We start from the raw sequence: 15,269 nt of genomic DNA on the forward strand, positions 1-15,269 counted from the left end.
TTACGTCTAAGTTTCATATGTTGGGAATGTACTTGTCATTGTGATAGTATTAAGAGGTGGCATCTCTAAGATTGATTAGGTCATGAGAATTTTTATGATCGCGTTAATGTCATTGTCATGAGACTAACTTAATTATCTCGGAAATGGGTTCCTGATATAAAGGGATGAGTTTGGCGGCATTTCATCTGTCGTAAGTGTTCGCTTCTGCCTTCTGTTTTCTGCCAAGGAATGACCTTCACCAGATGCTGGTAACACACTCTTAGACTTCCCAACCTCCAGAAATGTGAACCCAGTAACTTTCTGTTGCTGATCAATGACGTAATCTGTGGTATCCAGCCTCATTCTAGTGGCAGACTTCAGAGTAGAAGAAAGGCTTTTTTTAACTGAACTATGTCATTTTATCCTAATAGGTACTCTAGATTTAAACAGGGTTTTCAGTTTTTTCTTTAGAATTTTTTGTTTTGTTTTGTTTGTTTTTGTTTGTTTTGCTTAGGGCGCATAAGAGGGAGAGAGAGAAAGAGAGAGACAGTGAGAGAGAAAGTGAGAAATCACTCCTGAGGGGGGTGACCACTTCCCAATCCCTTCTCCATTCTCCTCCAGGATCTTGGGCATATAAGTGCATGTGCCAGGCATGATTTTCAAGCTACCAGGTCCAGGTCCATGCAGTCAGCCATGTGGGAATTCAGCAACATAACTGCTATGCCATCTGCTGGGTCCATAAACAGGGTTTTCTTAGAATTCCAGTTTAAGGAAAAGGGCAAAGACTTTATGAAATGGTTAGATGAGTTGCCCAGCATCACATAGCTACTTAGTGGTGAGATCTGAACCCTGGGCTGTCTCATCCAAGCTCTTCATCTGTATGTGTGCTGAAGTTCCTCAGGACGGCTAATACCTTATGTATCAGGTTAAGCCAAGTGAAATGACTACTGCCCGACAGTTTGTATCTTTCATAATAGCAATTTCTTATAGTTCAGTCTAACAATATGTAATTAAGCTAAAACTAATTTCCAGATACAGGAAACAACTTTGAACAAGTAGATTGTTTGGGACTATATGGAGTTGCATTGACAAATGTGCTAATCATTTATTAGTTTTAAGACTTTAAGTTTGGTAGCTGAGAATGGGCATCTGCTGGAAAATCCACACACATTTGTCAAATATAGGTGGAACTTTCATTTTCCAGGCACTGATTTCTGTCATTAAGGTGGGTATCCAAGTATTAATTGATTAAAAAATTTTATTTACATTTCATTACATCTTTACAGTTACAGCATGGTTTTCCCGGCATGAATATAGTGCATATTTATCAAGTCAGAGACATTATAAATATACATTACCATCAACAAATTACTTTTCATTTTCGTGTCTCTTAAGTGTTTCGTTTTCACCCTGATCCCCTCTGTCCCACCCCCATTACCCACCCCCTTCTGTGCTACCTCTAGTATCTATAGTTGCCATCCCAGTCTTTGACTTTTGAAAAATATTAATTTTATGAATGATGATTTCTGTTTAATGGCTCTGTAACAAAGTGATAAGGTTTTATGATTATAAATATAAAATAATAAGTAAAGGGTCCCATACTTTAGTCACATCTCTCGGTAGAAGGTTCTTGTTTATAGACATTATAGACATTAGTCTTAATTTATTACCTAACTCTAAAATACACATAATGCTTTGGTGTAATATTGATCAGGAAGGAATTAAAATAGTAGAGCTTTGTCTTTTTTCTTACCATGGAGGTTATCTTTTAAATAGTTAACTGTCGTACGTTTTTAAACATCACTAGTCTTCCGTGAATGCAAAAGTTAATACTTTGGCCTGTTACACCTCTAACAAGGGCATGAGATGTTCTTTGGCATAAGCTCTGTAGAAATGCAAGTGCATTTCTTGGTTCTGGGCCATTTCTTCCTTCCTCAAGTGTTAGTCCCTACATGTATCTGTGGGATGCCTATCCTCAAGCTGGTTATACTCAGTTTTTATGCCTTTAAGATAGAAACCGGAAAGAAGATTTTTGAAGAAATTAGTAGCTCATCTTCCATGGAAAAACTATAGCCACTGAGTTGAGTAGTTGCCACCAGAGTGCACTTTGCAGACTTCCACTGGTACTCCTCAAATTTAAATGTGATGCCTCCCCTATCCTCTTCAGCCCCCACCTTTCTGTAAAAGACAGAATCTCTCTCCATCACAGTCTTCCTGCCTCCACCTCTTTAATGGAGGTGCATGTCATTACATCCAGCTTTTAGGATGGGCTGGGAATCGAACCTGGACCTTCCATATGGTCCTACCCGCTAAACATCACTGTCTTACTACTGTATGCCACTGCAGCCGAGCTAATCTACTGGGGTTTTTAAATTTTATTTTTATTTATTTGAGAGGTTTTTGCTATATGGTACATGCGCTCGCCAGAGAGACAGAGAAAAGGCGAGAAATCACACCCCAGGGGGTTGGCCACGCTGCAATCCCTTCTTCTCCATTCTCCTCTTGGGGTCTTGGTCACGCACGTACACGTGTCTGGCGTGAGTTTAAGCCACCAGGTCCAGGACTCGAACTGCGGTCAACTACATGGGAGTCCAGTGACATAGACATTATGCTAAGTGCTGGTCCCCTGTTTCTTAATTTGTATGTTCCAAGTTCCCCTGCTGACAGACTTTTACATCACTTTCAAAGAGTGAGTGTGTATATTCATAAATATGGTGATTCAAAAGAGTAATTTAAACATTAATACCTCTTCACTTAAGAAAAGAAATCTTAATTAATATATAAGGGAGAAGCTTATTACTGGCTGGATGTCTCATGAAGACCAACATCACCATCTCCTATTGCCTTTTGTGTGTGTGTGTGTGCTTGGATAATAAAACGCATATGTTATGTAACTATGTACTGAGGTTAGACAATGGGGTTGGATCCTTGGGAAGAAGCAGCATGTACAGGATTTATTATTTAAATTCTGCTTTACTAAACAGGGAATTACTGAGTTGTTGGAAAAGTCATGTTTTTTTTTAAATGTTCTTCTATGCAACAATGCGTCATGACTTTCCCAACAGCCCAATATAAACGTTGGTTAGGATTTGCTGAAGGACGCAGCATTTTCTGTCTTCCTCGGCCTTACTCTCGCAGACGTGAAACGGTGAGTGAATCCATCGGCGTCCTGATGCCAATGTCTTTTATCTTGTTGTTGCTGAATATTGCTGACTCCGAACTGTTTTTCCAAACTTCCATCATTGATGAACCACTTTCATTATTTGGTTCAGATTAGACTATGAGATGAACAAAATTAACTATTTACTTAATGCTTTCTGTTTTAATATAATTTCCAAAAGGAAGCTCTTACCACTGTCATCACTGTTATGTTATCCAGCTGATTAATTTTTGTTATATGAAGCTGCTCTTTTAAACTTTATTGTGAAGTACGTCAGCTAATTTTTTTGTTTCTCTCATGAGAGAAAGAAAGAGAAGTAAGGAGGGAGGGAGAGGGGCACCTCTGGTGGGTCCTTTACCCCGCGCTCCACTCCAGGCCCCAGTCGGCCAGGATCATGGGTACATGTGCCTGTGCACAGCACTTAAAGCAAAGCTACAGAAGCAAATTCCCATATGGGTCCACTTGAAATACTGCTTAGCTACTATCTGGCCCCTACGTTTTAAAAGTATTAGTTTTTCTCTCTCTCCTCAACACCTTCTCTGCTCTTTTTTTTTTTCCTGCTAGAGCATGCATGTGCTCTCTAGAAAGACAGAGAGAGAGAGAGAGAGAGAGAGAAAGAGAGGAAAAAGCAACCCCCACAGGGAATGGTCAGGCCGCGTCCAGTCTCTTCTCGGTCTCTCTTCCTTTTGGGATTTTGGGCACACATACACACATGCACCCAGCCTATTTCTCAAACCACCAGGTCCAGGACTTGAACTATGCCATCAGCCATGTGGGATCCAGCTGTCTTAACCACTAGGCCATGGAGCCAGCCATCTCTCTTAACTTTTCAAAGCAAACTTTAGGTTGCTACCACAGCTTACTAGTTAGATTTTTCTATTGCAAATTTGAAATATGCATCTCTATTAAAATTAAAAATTAAAATGCATTTTTTACCACTTGAAATCATATAGCATCTGAAAGTGGAAGCTAAACCAAACTTTGAGAAAAAGTGGTTAAAAGTGAAGACAGGCCATTACTAGTAGAGGGACACCCGTAAGTCCTGTCACCATTGACACAGGGTTTTCTATTAAAACTTGCCAAGGATTCGTCCCCACCCCACACGACCCCTGAGAGTAAGGCTGCCATTCAGTTAAAGAGGCGCCACGTGGTATGCACTGTCCTCGTTTTTTTTAGCATTGCCCTGGTTCCCTCTTGAAGAGTCCCCTTATTAAGGGATGGTGACCTCAACTTTTTAGGCTTGTAAGGATGCTGGCAGTAATGAATTTTTTATTTTCTGTGAGGCCTACTCTAAATTGGATTCAGCATTATGCTAGTGCATATATGTAAAAAGATGGCCAATTGAAATTCAAATGTAATGAGGATGAAAGTTTACTATTCAGCACAGCCGCCTTTGTTTTTAGCCCTTGGAGGTTCCTTGCACCCAAACAATGCAACTTTCCTCTTCTCTTCTGAAATCACCATATCAAACTGGGTAGGAAAGACATCTTTTCTAACTCACTCCAGAAATGAAATACAGTTTGTTCTGGTTTTCCAGTTTAATGCTTTTTTTTTTTCTTTTTTAATTGATTAAGAAATTTGGATGTGAAGTCTTAAAAAAAAAAAGTATTCCTTTTGAAACATGCAAATGTGTCTTTCCATCACCTAGGAAACTATTATGGGACACCCAAACCTCCTAGCCAGCCAGTCAGTGGGAAAGTGATCACAACGGATGCCTTGCAAAGCCTTCAGTCTGGCTCCAAGCAGTCGACCCCGAAGCGAACCAAGTCTTACAATGATATGCAAAATGCTGGCATAGTCCATGCGGAGAATGAGGAGGAGGATGATGTTCCTGAAATGAACAGCAGCTTTACAGGTAAAGGCCAGACTGTGTCCCCTCCTCTGATGGACGTGGTGAAGGGGGGTGGTGTGGAGCTGTTGCAAGGGATTATGAGAAGGATGCTGTTCTCAAGAGGAATTAGCCAAAATTCAAACCCTGACCTCACAGTATTTGGGGAAGAAGCGGTCCTTTCTCTGGTCTAATTGCCATGCTTCTTCACAGAAATATTTTAACTTCACCCAGGTCTCTTAAAGGGGCCAGGGGTAAATGTGTGAATAAGGGAGTCCGGAATAAGGGATAATCAGCATGGTTTCTTTCTCTTCCAGAATCATATATATGTATATGTGTGCGCATGTGTGTATATATATGTATACATGCGCATGTATATGTATATTTGTAATTGTTCATTAATTTGTTTTTGGCCATGAAAAGGGTTAATGATGATAACTGATCTGCTATGAAATGAAACAGGAAAATTAATTTTATGAGTTTAATGTCATTTGTTGCTGTGTACAAGGCATCTTCTTATACCCTCATAAGTAGAGATATGGTGGAAATATATGATGTATTTAATTAATTTTTGCTGCGTTTAATTAATTTTATTAGACCTTAAAAAGGGAAAAGATTGAAAATAAAAATTCTTTTTTTGGTTTGTTTTTGGTTTTGTTTTGGAGAGGTTTTTGCTATAGGGTGCGTGCGCTCACCAGAAAGAAAAAGAGAAATAGAGAGAAAGCGAGAAATCAACCCCCCCACCCCGGGAGGGGGATGGCCATGCCACAATCCCTGCTCCTCCATTCTCCTCTCAGGATCTTGGGCACACACGCCCGGCATGAGTTTAAGTCACCTGGTCTGGGACTCGAACTGTGGTCAACTACATGGGAGTCCAGCGATATAGCCATTATGTCAACTGCTGGTCCTGAAAAATAAATATTCTAAGATTTATCTTGCATATGCATTCTATCGGTATATATCTCATATCACTGATTGCATTACATATTTATGTCTATGTTCTGAGGGTAGGTATGCTATATTTTATGAAGAGATTTTCAAGGACAGGGTTTTTGGGTAAGGCCATATAAGTTGAGTATTACACAACTGCAGAGGGCAGTATTCACAAAGAATGTAATTTGTGTTTCTTAGGTTAGTACTGAGACCCAGAACGATTCAAGAATATTTTTCAGTATATGTGAGTTTGACCTTATGGAGTAATTTATAATATAACAATGGAATAAGACATGAATAACTTTATAATGTCATATAATGTCATGAATTAGAAGAACATCATTTTTTTCTTCTGTTTTTCTTATACTTAAATAGTTCTTTTAGTATTTTAGAGTTTTAGCTGTGGACTCATTATCTGTTTTGAGCATCACTATATTTTGATCATGTTAGTTAGGCTTGACCTCAATGAACAGGGTATTTTCCTCCTGTGCTACCATATCTAATATTACAGAATATTTATGAAAAAAATGTTACTGTTGAATGCTGTGTGTATCCTGTGTGTGACTCTGAATTTTGTCATTCATTAGCTTTAAGCCTTAAAGTTCATCAAGATGGCAACATGCTTTTTGATGAATTTATTCATGGCATTGGCATGGGCCAACCCAGTAGTGCAAAACGTTTTGAATAAAGGAGGAGATTTGTTTGTTTGCCTGGGTTGGCCTTTGGTGGTTGGTTGTTTTGTTTTGTTTTGTTTTTCTGGAGAAATTTTAACTCTAGGGCACGTGCGCTTGCCAGAAAGGTAGAGCGAGAGAGAAACAGAAAGCAAGAAATCAGCCCCCAGGAGGGATGGCCACACTGCAGTCCCTTCTCCATTCTCCTCTTGGGATCTTGGGCACGCACACACACATGCCTGGCCTGAGTTTAAGCCACCAGATCCAGGACACGAACCACAGTCGACTACATGGGAGTCCAGCAACATAGCCATTATGCCAACTGCTGGTCTCATGGTTGTTTTTTGATTAACTCTGTGCCTAGCCTCACTCATCTGTGAAATGACTGTCTAGGATTGCATCATTTCTAAATTTCTCCTTCAGCTCTAAGAATTTAATTCCATTACAGTTTTCATTGTTTCAGTTATTGGGCCATTGGAAAAGTCATGACATATTTTTCTGCACAAAAATGTGTCATGATTTTCCTGGTCTCCTAATAGATTGATTAGGCCAGTTTTTGACCCATAGTATCTAAAAGAAATTTACCATCTTTTACATACGCTTTTTTTTTTTTTAATATATGAGAGAAAGATAGAGAGACCAAGCACAGGAATAAAATGGAGAGAGAGAGAGAGATAGGTACTTTGGCAGAGTCTTGCCTTTGTGATCACCTGCCCTCACCTCCTAGTTAGTAAGAATTATAGGTAGACGCTACCATGCCTGACACTCTCAGGTTGCCCAGAATCCAAATCTTGACCTCCCATGTGACCTCAACCTCACATACCAGTGCCACCATAGCTGGACCTGCCTATGCTTTTATTGAAATCAGCCGATTTCGTTCACTTAGGAATATTGTGTCCACTTGGAATACTAGCTCCCAGTGAAGTGAAAACAGATGATGAAACGTGTTTATATTCCTTTTAAAAACTATCTAATACTTAAATGTTTGGCTATTTTGATAAATAGCGTAGCAAGTCATGATGTAACCCCAAACATAGATGTGGTCATAGAAACTGAAGACATTGAGGGTGATGTGTAGTGAAGGTGTCCCACAGGCAAAGTGGGTGGCCCCCAAGCAGTATGTATGTTTTTACCTGCCCTCCATTTTTTGAGTAGGTTATTCTGTAGAAAGTAAGAATGAAGTAGAGGTAGTTGACAGTAAGTTTTAATGAATTTCCTACTTCCTAACAACTATAAATCTCTATCTTTAATAGCCACACCTAAAAAATCTGACCCCATAAAAATCTCGCCTTGAAATCCTGTTATCCAGCAACCACTTGTGGGCTCAGGTTATCATTGCTATAAATCTAGCCTGATCGTTAATTTATACCCCAAAGAGAAAGCTAAGGGACACCTGACTGTTCTCGAAGTGTTTGTCTTTACACTAGGTGAGACATATGTGTAAGAGGGCATCCTCGATGTGTAAGAAATATGTCAAAGAAATGTCCCCTCGTTTAAGAAACTATAGCTGTGACAACCTTATAGACTAACTCATGTTAGTTCTTTGAAGTAACTGACACTACACAGTCTGTGGTACATGTAGGAAACCAGCTGTGCCAAAGCATATTACACTCTAAACCACCCTTAAGGAGCAATCCATCAACCACCCTGAGCATGGAGAGAAAGCAGCTGGGAGGTTGTGACTCCTGGTGGAGCCCGTAGCAATGAAGGCACGAGAGTTGTATCCAAATGAAGGTATACCATAGGGCTATTGAAAGTGATATTTATAAGGATTTTTAGCACCCATGGCATTGCTACTATCTTTGCTGCCTTTCGCTTAGGTCTTTGCAAAGAGGCATGCATGTTTAAATACCATGTCTAAATAATGTTGAGAATCTCTTGAGGGAGCCTGATGATTGCATCTATCCTGGGGAGGTAGCTTACCTTTCCTTTCTGCCATTAATGTTTGAGGCAGAACCTGAGCAATGAACATTTATCCCAGCTACTCACCACGGACCTGACTTAAATACAAGGCACTAGAATAGTCTTCATTAAATTGTACTCAAATCGTGGATCTAAAAAGGTGCCTTGAGAGCGAACACTCTTTACATGTGTTTATCGAAAGTAGAGGTGCGCTGTTGGCCAAAACAGACATTGCATGTGGACTGTGCTTCACTGTTCTCATCTACAAAATTGAGAAGGTAATATGTGGGTTGCTGATCTCTTAAGAGTTCCAGGACGTTCGGCAAGGTACACGTGAAGATGGTTTCTAAACCATAAAGGAACATGAACGACATTTTAACTCACAGTAAATCAGATGCTTCCAAGTACTCTGTGTGTGTGTGTGTCTGTGTGTCTATCTCTGTCTCTTTCAGGGCTTTAGAGAACACACACACACACACACATTTTTTTTCTTTGAAAGGTTTTTGCTATAGGGCATGTATGCTCTACAGAGAGACAGAAAGCGAGAAATCACCCCCACCCCCCCATGGGGGATGGCCATGCCGCAATCCCTTCTTCTTCATTCTCCTCTTGGGATCTTGGGCACACACGCACATGCACCTGGCGTGAGTTTAAGCCACCAGGTCCAGGACTTGAACCATGGTCGACTACATGGGCATCCAGCGACATAGCCATTATGCCAACTGCTGGCCCCGCAAAAATTGTTTTTAAATCTTATTTTTAAATATACATGCTTTTAGATTTTTGTGGCATTTCTCACTATGCATATCAGTCAAAAACTCTTTGGGGCTTCATAGAGCTAACAAAAACAAGAACATAATTTAAAACACAAGTGGTGTGGGGGATGAGCAGGTGGGTTCTGCAGGTAGGCATTCTGGATTGGAACAGCAACCTTGACACACACTAGCTTAGGGATACAGGACAAGTTATTTGACCTCCATGGCATATACCTAAAGAGCTCAGCAAAGAATCAGCCCTGGAGAAACAGTAGCCTTTATAGTAATTACTATCTCTTGATGTTCCAAAACATAGTAATACTGTGTATCAATGAGCAGAAGTATCAGCAACCTAATGTTCAGGAATAGCAGGTATTGGGGGCGGTGGGGGGGGGAAGCCCAGGAGAACAATTAAATAATGTTTTGATGTCTGCGGAAGTATTTAGTATATAAACCAGCTCGTTTTTAGTTGTAGTGCTTTCTTACATGGTTTCCAAGCTTGTCAATAATGAACAAAATATTCTGATAATAATGATGATATATGCAGAGTGTATGCTAGACACTATTTTAAGTACTTTACATAAATTAATTCATTTATTCCTTTCTACAAGCCTACGAGGTAGGTACCATTATTGTCTCCATTTTCCATCTGGGAAAACTAAAGCACATAGAAATGAAGTACCTTGACCACATTAGGTAAATGATAAAAGCCAAGATTTGAACTCGGATTCAAACTCAGGCTGCATGGCACTAGAGTCAGTGCTTGTAATCAGTACCTTCCATTTTTGACTTGTGCCACACTGCATTGTTTTTGTAATGAAATTATGATGGTAAAATTAGGAAATTTCACATAAAAATATAGATTTTTCTACTTAAAAACAATCAGAGGCATGGCAACATGAGTCTTCTATTCTGTAGAATGCTAATAGTCTGGCACCAAGTCTCCACCGCCTGTAGACAGGACATGCCCATGCCAGGGCTCCATCCACACACTTGTCTCATTTGTGTCTCAGGCCTGGCATGGGTGGACATAGTTTGTGCCCTGAGCCTGTCCCAGTGTATAGCCCATTGGGTGTGGCAGCAACACCTCTCCAAGAGGCTGAAGGCTCTAGGGAATTCTGGAATATGCCAAGTTCAAATCCAGAAGGCAAGTTAGCACTGAAAACAACTACATTTTGAGCAACTTAATTTTCTTTTCTTTTTTTTTTGGGGGGGAGGAAGATTTTTGGAACAGGGCGTGTGCGCTCGTCAGAGAGACAGAAAGTGAGAAATCACCCCCCAGGGGGGATGGCCACGCCACAGTCCCTTCTTCTCCATTCTCCTCTCAGGATCTTGGGCACGCACACACATGCGCCCGGCGTGAGTTTAAGCCACCGGGTTCAGTGAACTTCGGTCTACTACATGGGAGTCCAGTGAAATAGCTATTATGCCAGCTGCTGGCCCCAACAACTTAATTTTCCATCTCATTTTTCCTTTCAGTCCTTTGGAAAGCTCTTTGTACCTCTGTCCTCAATGTGTGGTTTTAATACAACCTGAATCTCAGTTACCTGGGTGCTTTTAAAATGAACTTATTGGAACCTTACCCCAATTCTGTTTTCTGGAGTTTGAAGCCAGAAATGTGCATTTTTAGCAATCTCTCCAGGTGTTTGTTATGTACATTTAAGTGTTGAAAGTATGCTTGTGTAAGTATGCCACAAATGAATGTGTCTTGGTTCCTAGAAATTAAGGGCAAATCTTTTCATTCTTACGGTAGTTTGGAATTTTTTTTTTTAGAATGATTATTGATTTCAGAACATTCCTTATGTTTTAGCCAATTTTTCTTTTTTTAAAAAAAAAAGTTGAAATAGATTATTTTAAGTTCATTTGTTTCTCCTGTGTGAGAGAAGTAAGAGACAGATAGGGTCTTCTCTCTGCAATCCACCCCACTCTCAGGTGACCCAGATCATGGCACATGTACACACATACCTGTTGTGCTTCAGAAAGTCCTTGATACAAGGACTAGCAGTTAGCATAATAGCTATGTCACTGGACTCCCATGTAGTTGACAAGTCCCGGACCCGGTGGCTTAAACTCATGCCCGGTGCATGTGCATGTGTGCCCAAGATCTCGAGAGGAGAATTAAAGTGAAGGGATTGTGACATGGCCATTCCCCCTGGGGGGTGATTTCTTGCTTTCTGTCTCTCTGTCTTTCTGAAGGGCGCACGCACCCTATAGCGAAAACCTCTCCAAAAAAATAAATGAACAAGAGAAAGTCCTTGATACAAACCCAGGACCTTTCCCAAGTGGGTCTAATTGTATTACCACAGAGCCACCATCTCTTGAATTGTCAGAAAAGTCATGATATATTTTTCTGTTTTTGTATGCAAAAAATGCATCATGACTTTCTGACAACCCAATAGCTCCTAATTTTCTTTCAAACTTATAATTGTTTTGTGACTCTACACTGTGGAGGCAGGTTGTAAAACCACCTCAAACTGGTATAAGCACGAAAAGGAATTTAGGGGATCAAGCAGTGGAAGGGGCCAGGGTAGCCTTGGTTTCAGGCATGAAATCAGAGGCTCCATCAGAGTATTGAACATCTTATTCCGTCTTTCATCTCTGCCTTTGTCTATGTAGGTTTAATTCTCTGGAAGATCTAGCCAAGCTGTGTCAGGCACCTACGACACGAGAACCTACCAGCTAAATAACCCAAGCATCAAGAGGTCAATTCTTGCTGAATAGGCCCAGCAAAACTTTCATGCCTGACATGCATTGATTTGCCATGGATTACACACTATTTCCTGAACCAGTCACAAAGGCAAAAACGATAGACTACACCTGACAGAGAGTGCGACTTAGAGCCAGGGGTAGGGTTAAGTTGGCTTCCACCTATACCTGGAACCAAGAAGGTGGTCTCCAAAAGGAGACCTGAGTACTAGGGGAGGGACATGGATGCAGGGCAGGTACAGCCTACAGGCAGTCTTCTCAACAATGGTGGATTTTTGGTGGTTGTGGTTGCTTAGTAAGCGTGGTGTGTCCTCATCCAACTTTTGGATTGCTTTCATTCTCATGTGTGTCATCGGGAGCTACTCGTCAGAGAATGGTTTTATTATTCTTCATTCTGCTTTCCCTAGATGAGAAATGTCTACAGGAGAATTACTACGGGAGATAGAAAATCACCACATCCTCTGATTATTATGTTTTAAGGCTCCATGGAGATTGACATTTAATATCATCAACCTCTATAAAAATTCAACCAGAATGTCAACAGTGCCATTTTGGATGCTGATTACATCATCCCTGATGTTTCTAGTTAATAAAAAGGCAGAATCTCGTGTACTTAGAGCCTTCTTTTAAGACCCAAGTCCAATCAGTCCACCCACATAGTGCTGTTCTGGGCTAGCTCTTGGTTTTCACAGGAACATTCTCCTTTCCTTTCCCAAAGAGGCTCATATATGACTCATTGCATAGCCATATCCGTAGTCTAAATTTTTTTTTTTTATATTTTCCAGGTCAGTTCATCAATCTTTGATCTTTGCCAGTGTCTACCAATATTTTTTAACAACTTGTACAAAAATGGATAATAATGCTACTAAATTTGTACTTGCACCAAGGACTTGCTCCCAAAGTCTTCTGAGTCATGAAACCAAGTGACACTTAGGGCATAAAAATATGGATCAGTCTGTTCTTTTTTTTTTTTTTCTTCTTTTTTTGGAGAGGTTTTTGCTATAGGGCACGTGCGCTCGCCAGAAAGACAGAAAGACAGAGAGCGAGAAATCACCCCTCAGGGGTGATGGCCATGCTGCAATCCCTTCTCCTCCATTCTCCTCTTGGGATCTTGGGCATGCACGAACATGCACTTGGCGTGAGTTTAAGCTGCCGGGTCTAGGACTTGGACCGTGGTTGACTACGTGGGAGTCCAGCGACAGCCATTACGCTAACTGCTGGTCCCTGGATCAGTCTGTTCTGATGGCCTTCCTAATTTAAGAGACTAGGTATGGGGGCCAGCAGGTGGCATAATGGTTAAGGACGCTGGACTCTCCCACATGACCAACAGTGGCTTGAATCCCGGATCTGGCGGCTTGCCTTTTCTCACTTTCTCTCTCTCTCTTGCTCTTTCCTTCTCTGATCAAATGAAAAGTAAATAAATAAATTAAATAATTATTTTTTTTAAAAAAAGAGAGACTTTAGGCATGAATCATGTATGAATCATGAATTGATTTCTTCTTTGTCATTCCCTAGATTGTAAACACTGTATTACTTGGAAATTTATTTATTTATTTATTTATTTTTTTTTTTTTTAGTAAAATTAAGTTTTGTCAGGGCTGGTCCTGTGGCATGATGATTAAGAGAACCAGATCCCACATGGCCTCCCTGTGATTTGAATCCTGGCCTTAGTGGCTTGAAGAACATGCAAACACAACATCATTTTTTTTTGGAGAGGTTTTTGCTAGAGGGCACATGTGCTCACCAGAAAGATAGAGACAGAGAGACAGAAAGCGAGAAATCACCCCCCAGGGGAAATGGCCATGCCACAATCCCTTCTCCTCCATTCTCCTCTTGGGATCTTGGGCACGCAAGCACATGTGCCCGGTGTAAGTTTAAGCCACCGGGTCCAGGACTCGAACTGCGGCTGACTACATGGGAGTCCAGCGACAGAGCCATTACGCTAACTGCTGGTCCCTAAACACAAAATCTTGATAGGATGGAGTAATAGAGGATATGGAATTGTGGAGCGACCATGCCCCTTTGAGAGGCACTCTCTCCCTTTTGTCTCTGTCTCTCCAGATGTCTCTTGCAAGTGCACATGCTCTTTGGCAATTAAAAAAATACATATAAATAGATAATAAATCTCATCAGTCACATTGATGGTTTCTATTTAAGGAATGCTCATCTAAAGTGAGTAGATAGCAATGGCCACAACTGAAAAGGGTAAAGCTTATCAAAAATGTGGAACATCTGTCAGGCTTTTGTCTCTGTCTCTCCAGATGTCTCTTGCAAGTGCACATGCTCTTTGGCAATTAAAAAAATACATATAAATAGATAATAAATCTCATCAGTCACATTGATGGTTTCTATTTAAGGAATGCTCATCTAAAGTGAGTAGATAGCAATGGCCACAACTGAAAAGGGTAAAGCTTATCAAAAATGTGGAACATCTGTCAGGAAATGAATACACAACTGAAAAGGGTAAAGCTTATCAAAAATTTGAAACATCTGTCAATAAATGAATAAAGAAAAAGTGATATATATATATATATATATAGGGTTGTTGGAAAAGTCATGATGTATTTTTCTATGCAAAAATGTCTGATGACTTTTCTGACAACTGAATATGTATATAAATGGATATCTGTACATATTGATACAGATATACATATATATATATATATGTATATAGACATACATATAGATATCTATATGTATATCAAAATATCTCACAACAGGGACCAGCAGTTAGCGTAATGGCTATGTCGCTGGACTCCCATGTAGTCGACTGTGGTTTGTGTCCCGGACCCGTTGGCTTAAAACTCATGCTGGTCACGTGTGCGTGCAAGCCCAAGATCCCAAGAGGAGAATGGAGGAGAAGGGATTGCAACATGGCCATCCCCCCTGGGGGGTGATTTCTCGCTTTCTGTCTCTCTGTCTGTCTCTGTCTGTCTGGCGAGCGCACGTGCCCTATAGCAAAAACCACCCCCCCAAAAAAAATCTCGCAACACATGCACACACGCACAATGGAATACTATTTAAGCATAATAATAATACAAAAAGATCAAGTCCTGTCATTTGCAACAACGTGGGTAGACCTGGAGGAACTTAGGTTAGGAGAAATAAGCCACACCATCAAGAGAAATACGGCATGACCTCACTTATGTGAAACCTTTAAAAAAATTAATGTTATGTAAGTAGAATAATGGTTTCTAGGAGCTGGAAAGGGTAGGGAAGAGGAAGGGACTGGGGAGAGGCTGGTCGCTAGATAGGCAAATCACAAATATTGGGTCGTCAGATAAGTCATGACGCATTTTTGCGTAGAAAACTACATCATGACTTTTCCGATGACC

At 40.5% G+C, this 15,269-nt stretch overlaps 1 protein-coding gene across 17 annotated transcripts in view; it reads left to right on the top strand.

Annotated features, from left to right (window-relative positions):
* The window catches only part of MAGI1 (membrane associated guanylate kinase, WW and PDZ domain containing 1), a 794,937-nt gene that overhangs the window by 656,740 nt on the left and 122,928 nt on the right, over nucleotides 1–15,269 (top strand). For all 17 annotated transcript variants that reach the window (XM_006160376.2, XM_027776543.1, XM_027776544.1 and 14 more), the window contains one exon: nucleotides 4,788–4,994. In XM_006160376.2, the coding sequence (XP_006160438.1) occupies nucleotides 4,788–4,994 (207 nt within the window). The remainder of the gene's footprint in view (nucleotides 1–4,787; nucleotides 4,995–15,269) is intronic.

Source organism: Tupaia chinensis, unplaced genomic scaffold (assembly GCF_000334495.1).
Source record: "Tupaia chinensis unplaced genomic scaffold, TupChi_1.0 Scaffold000682_1, whole genome shotgun sequence".
NCBI lineage: Eukaryota > Metazoa > Chordata > Mammalia > Scandentia > Tupaiidae > Tupaia > Tupaia belangeri.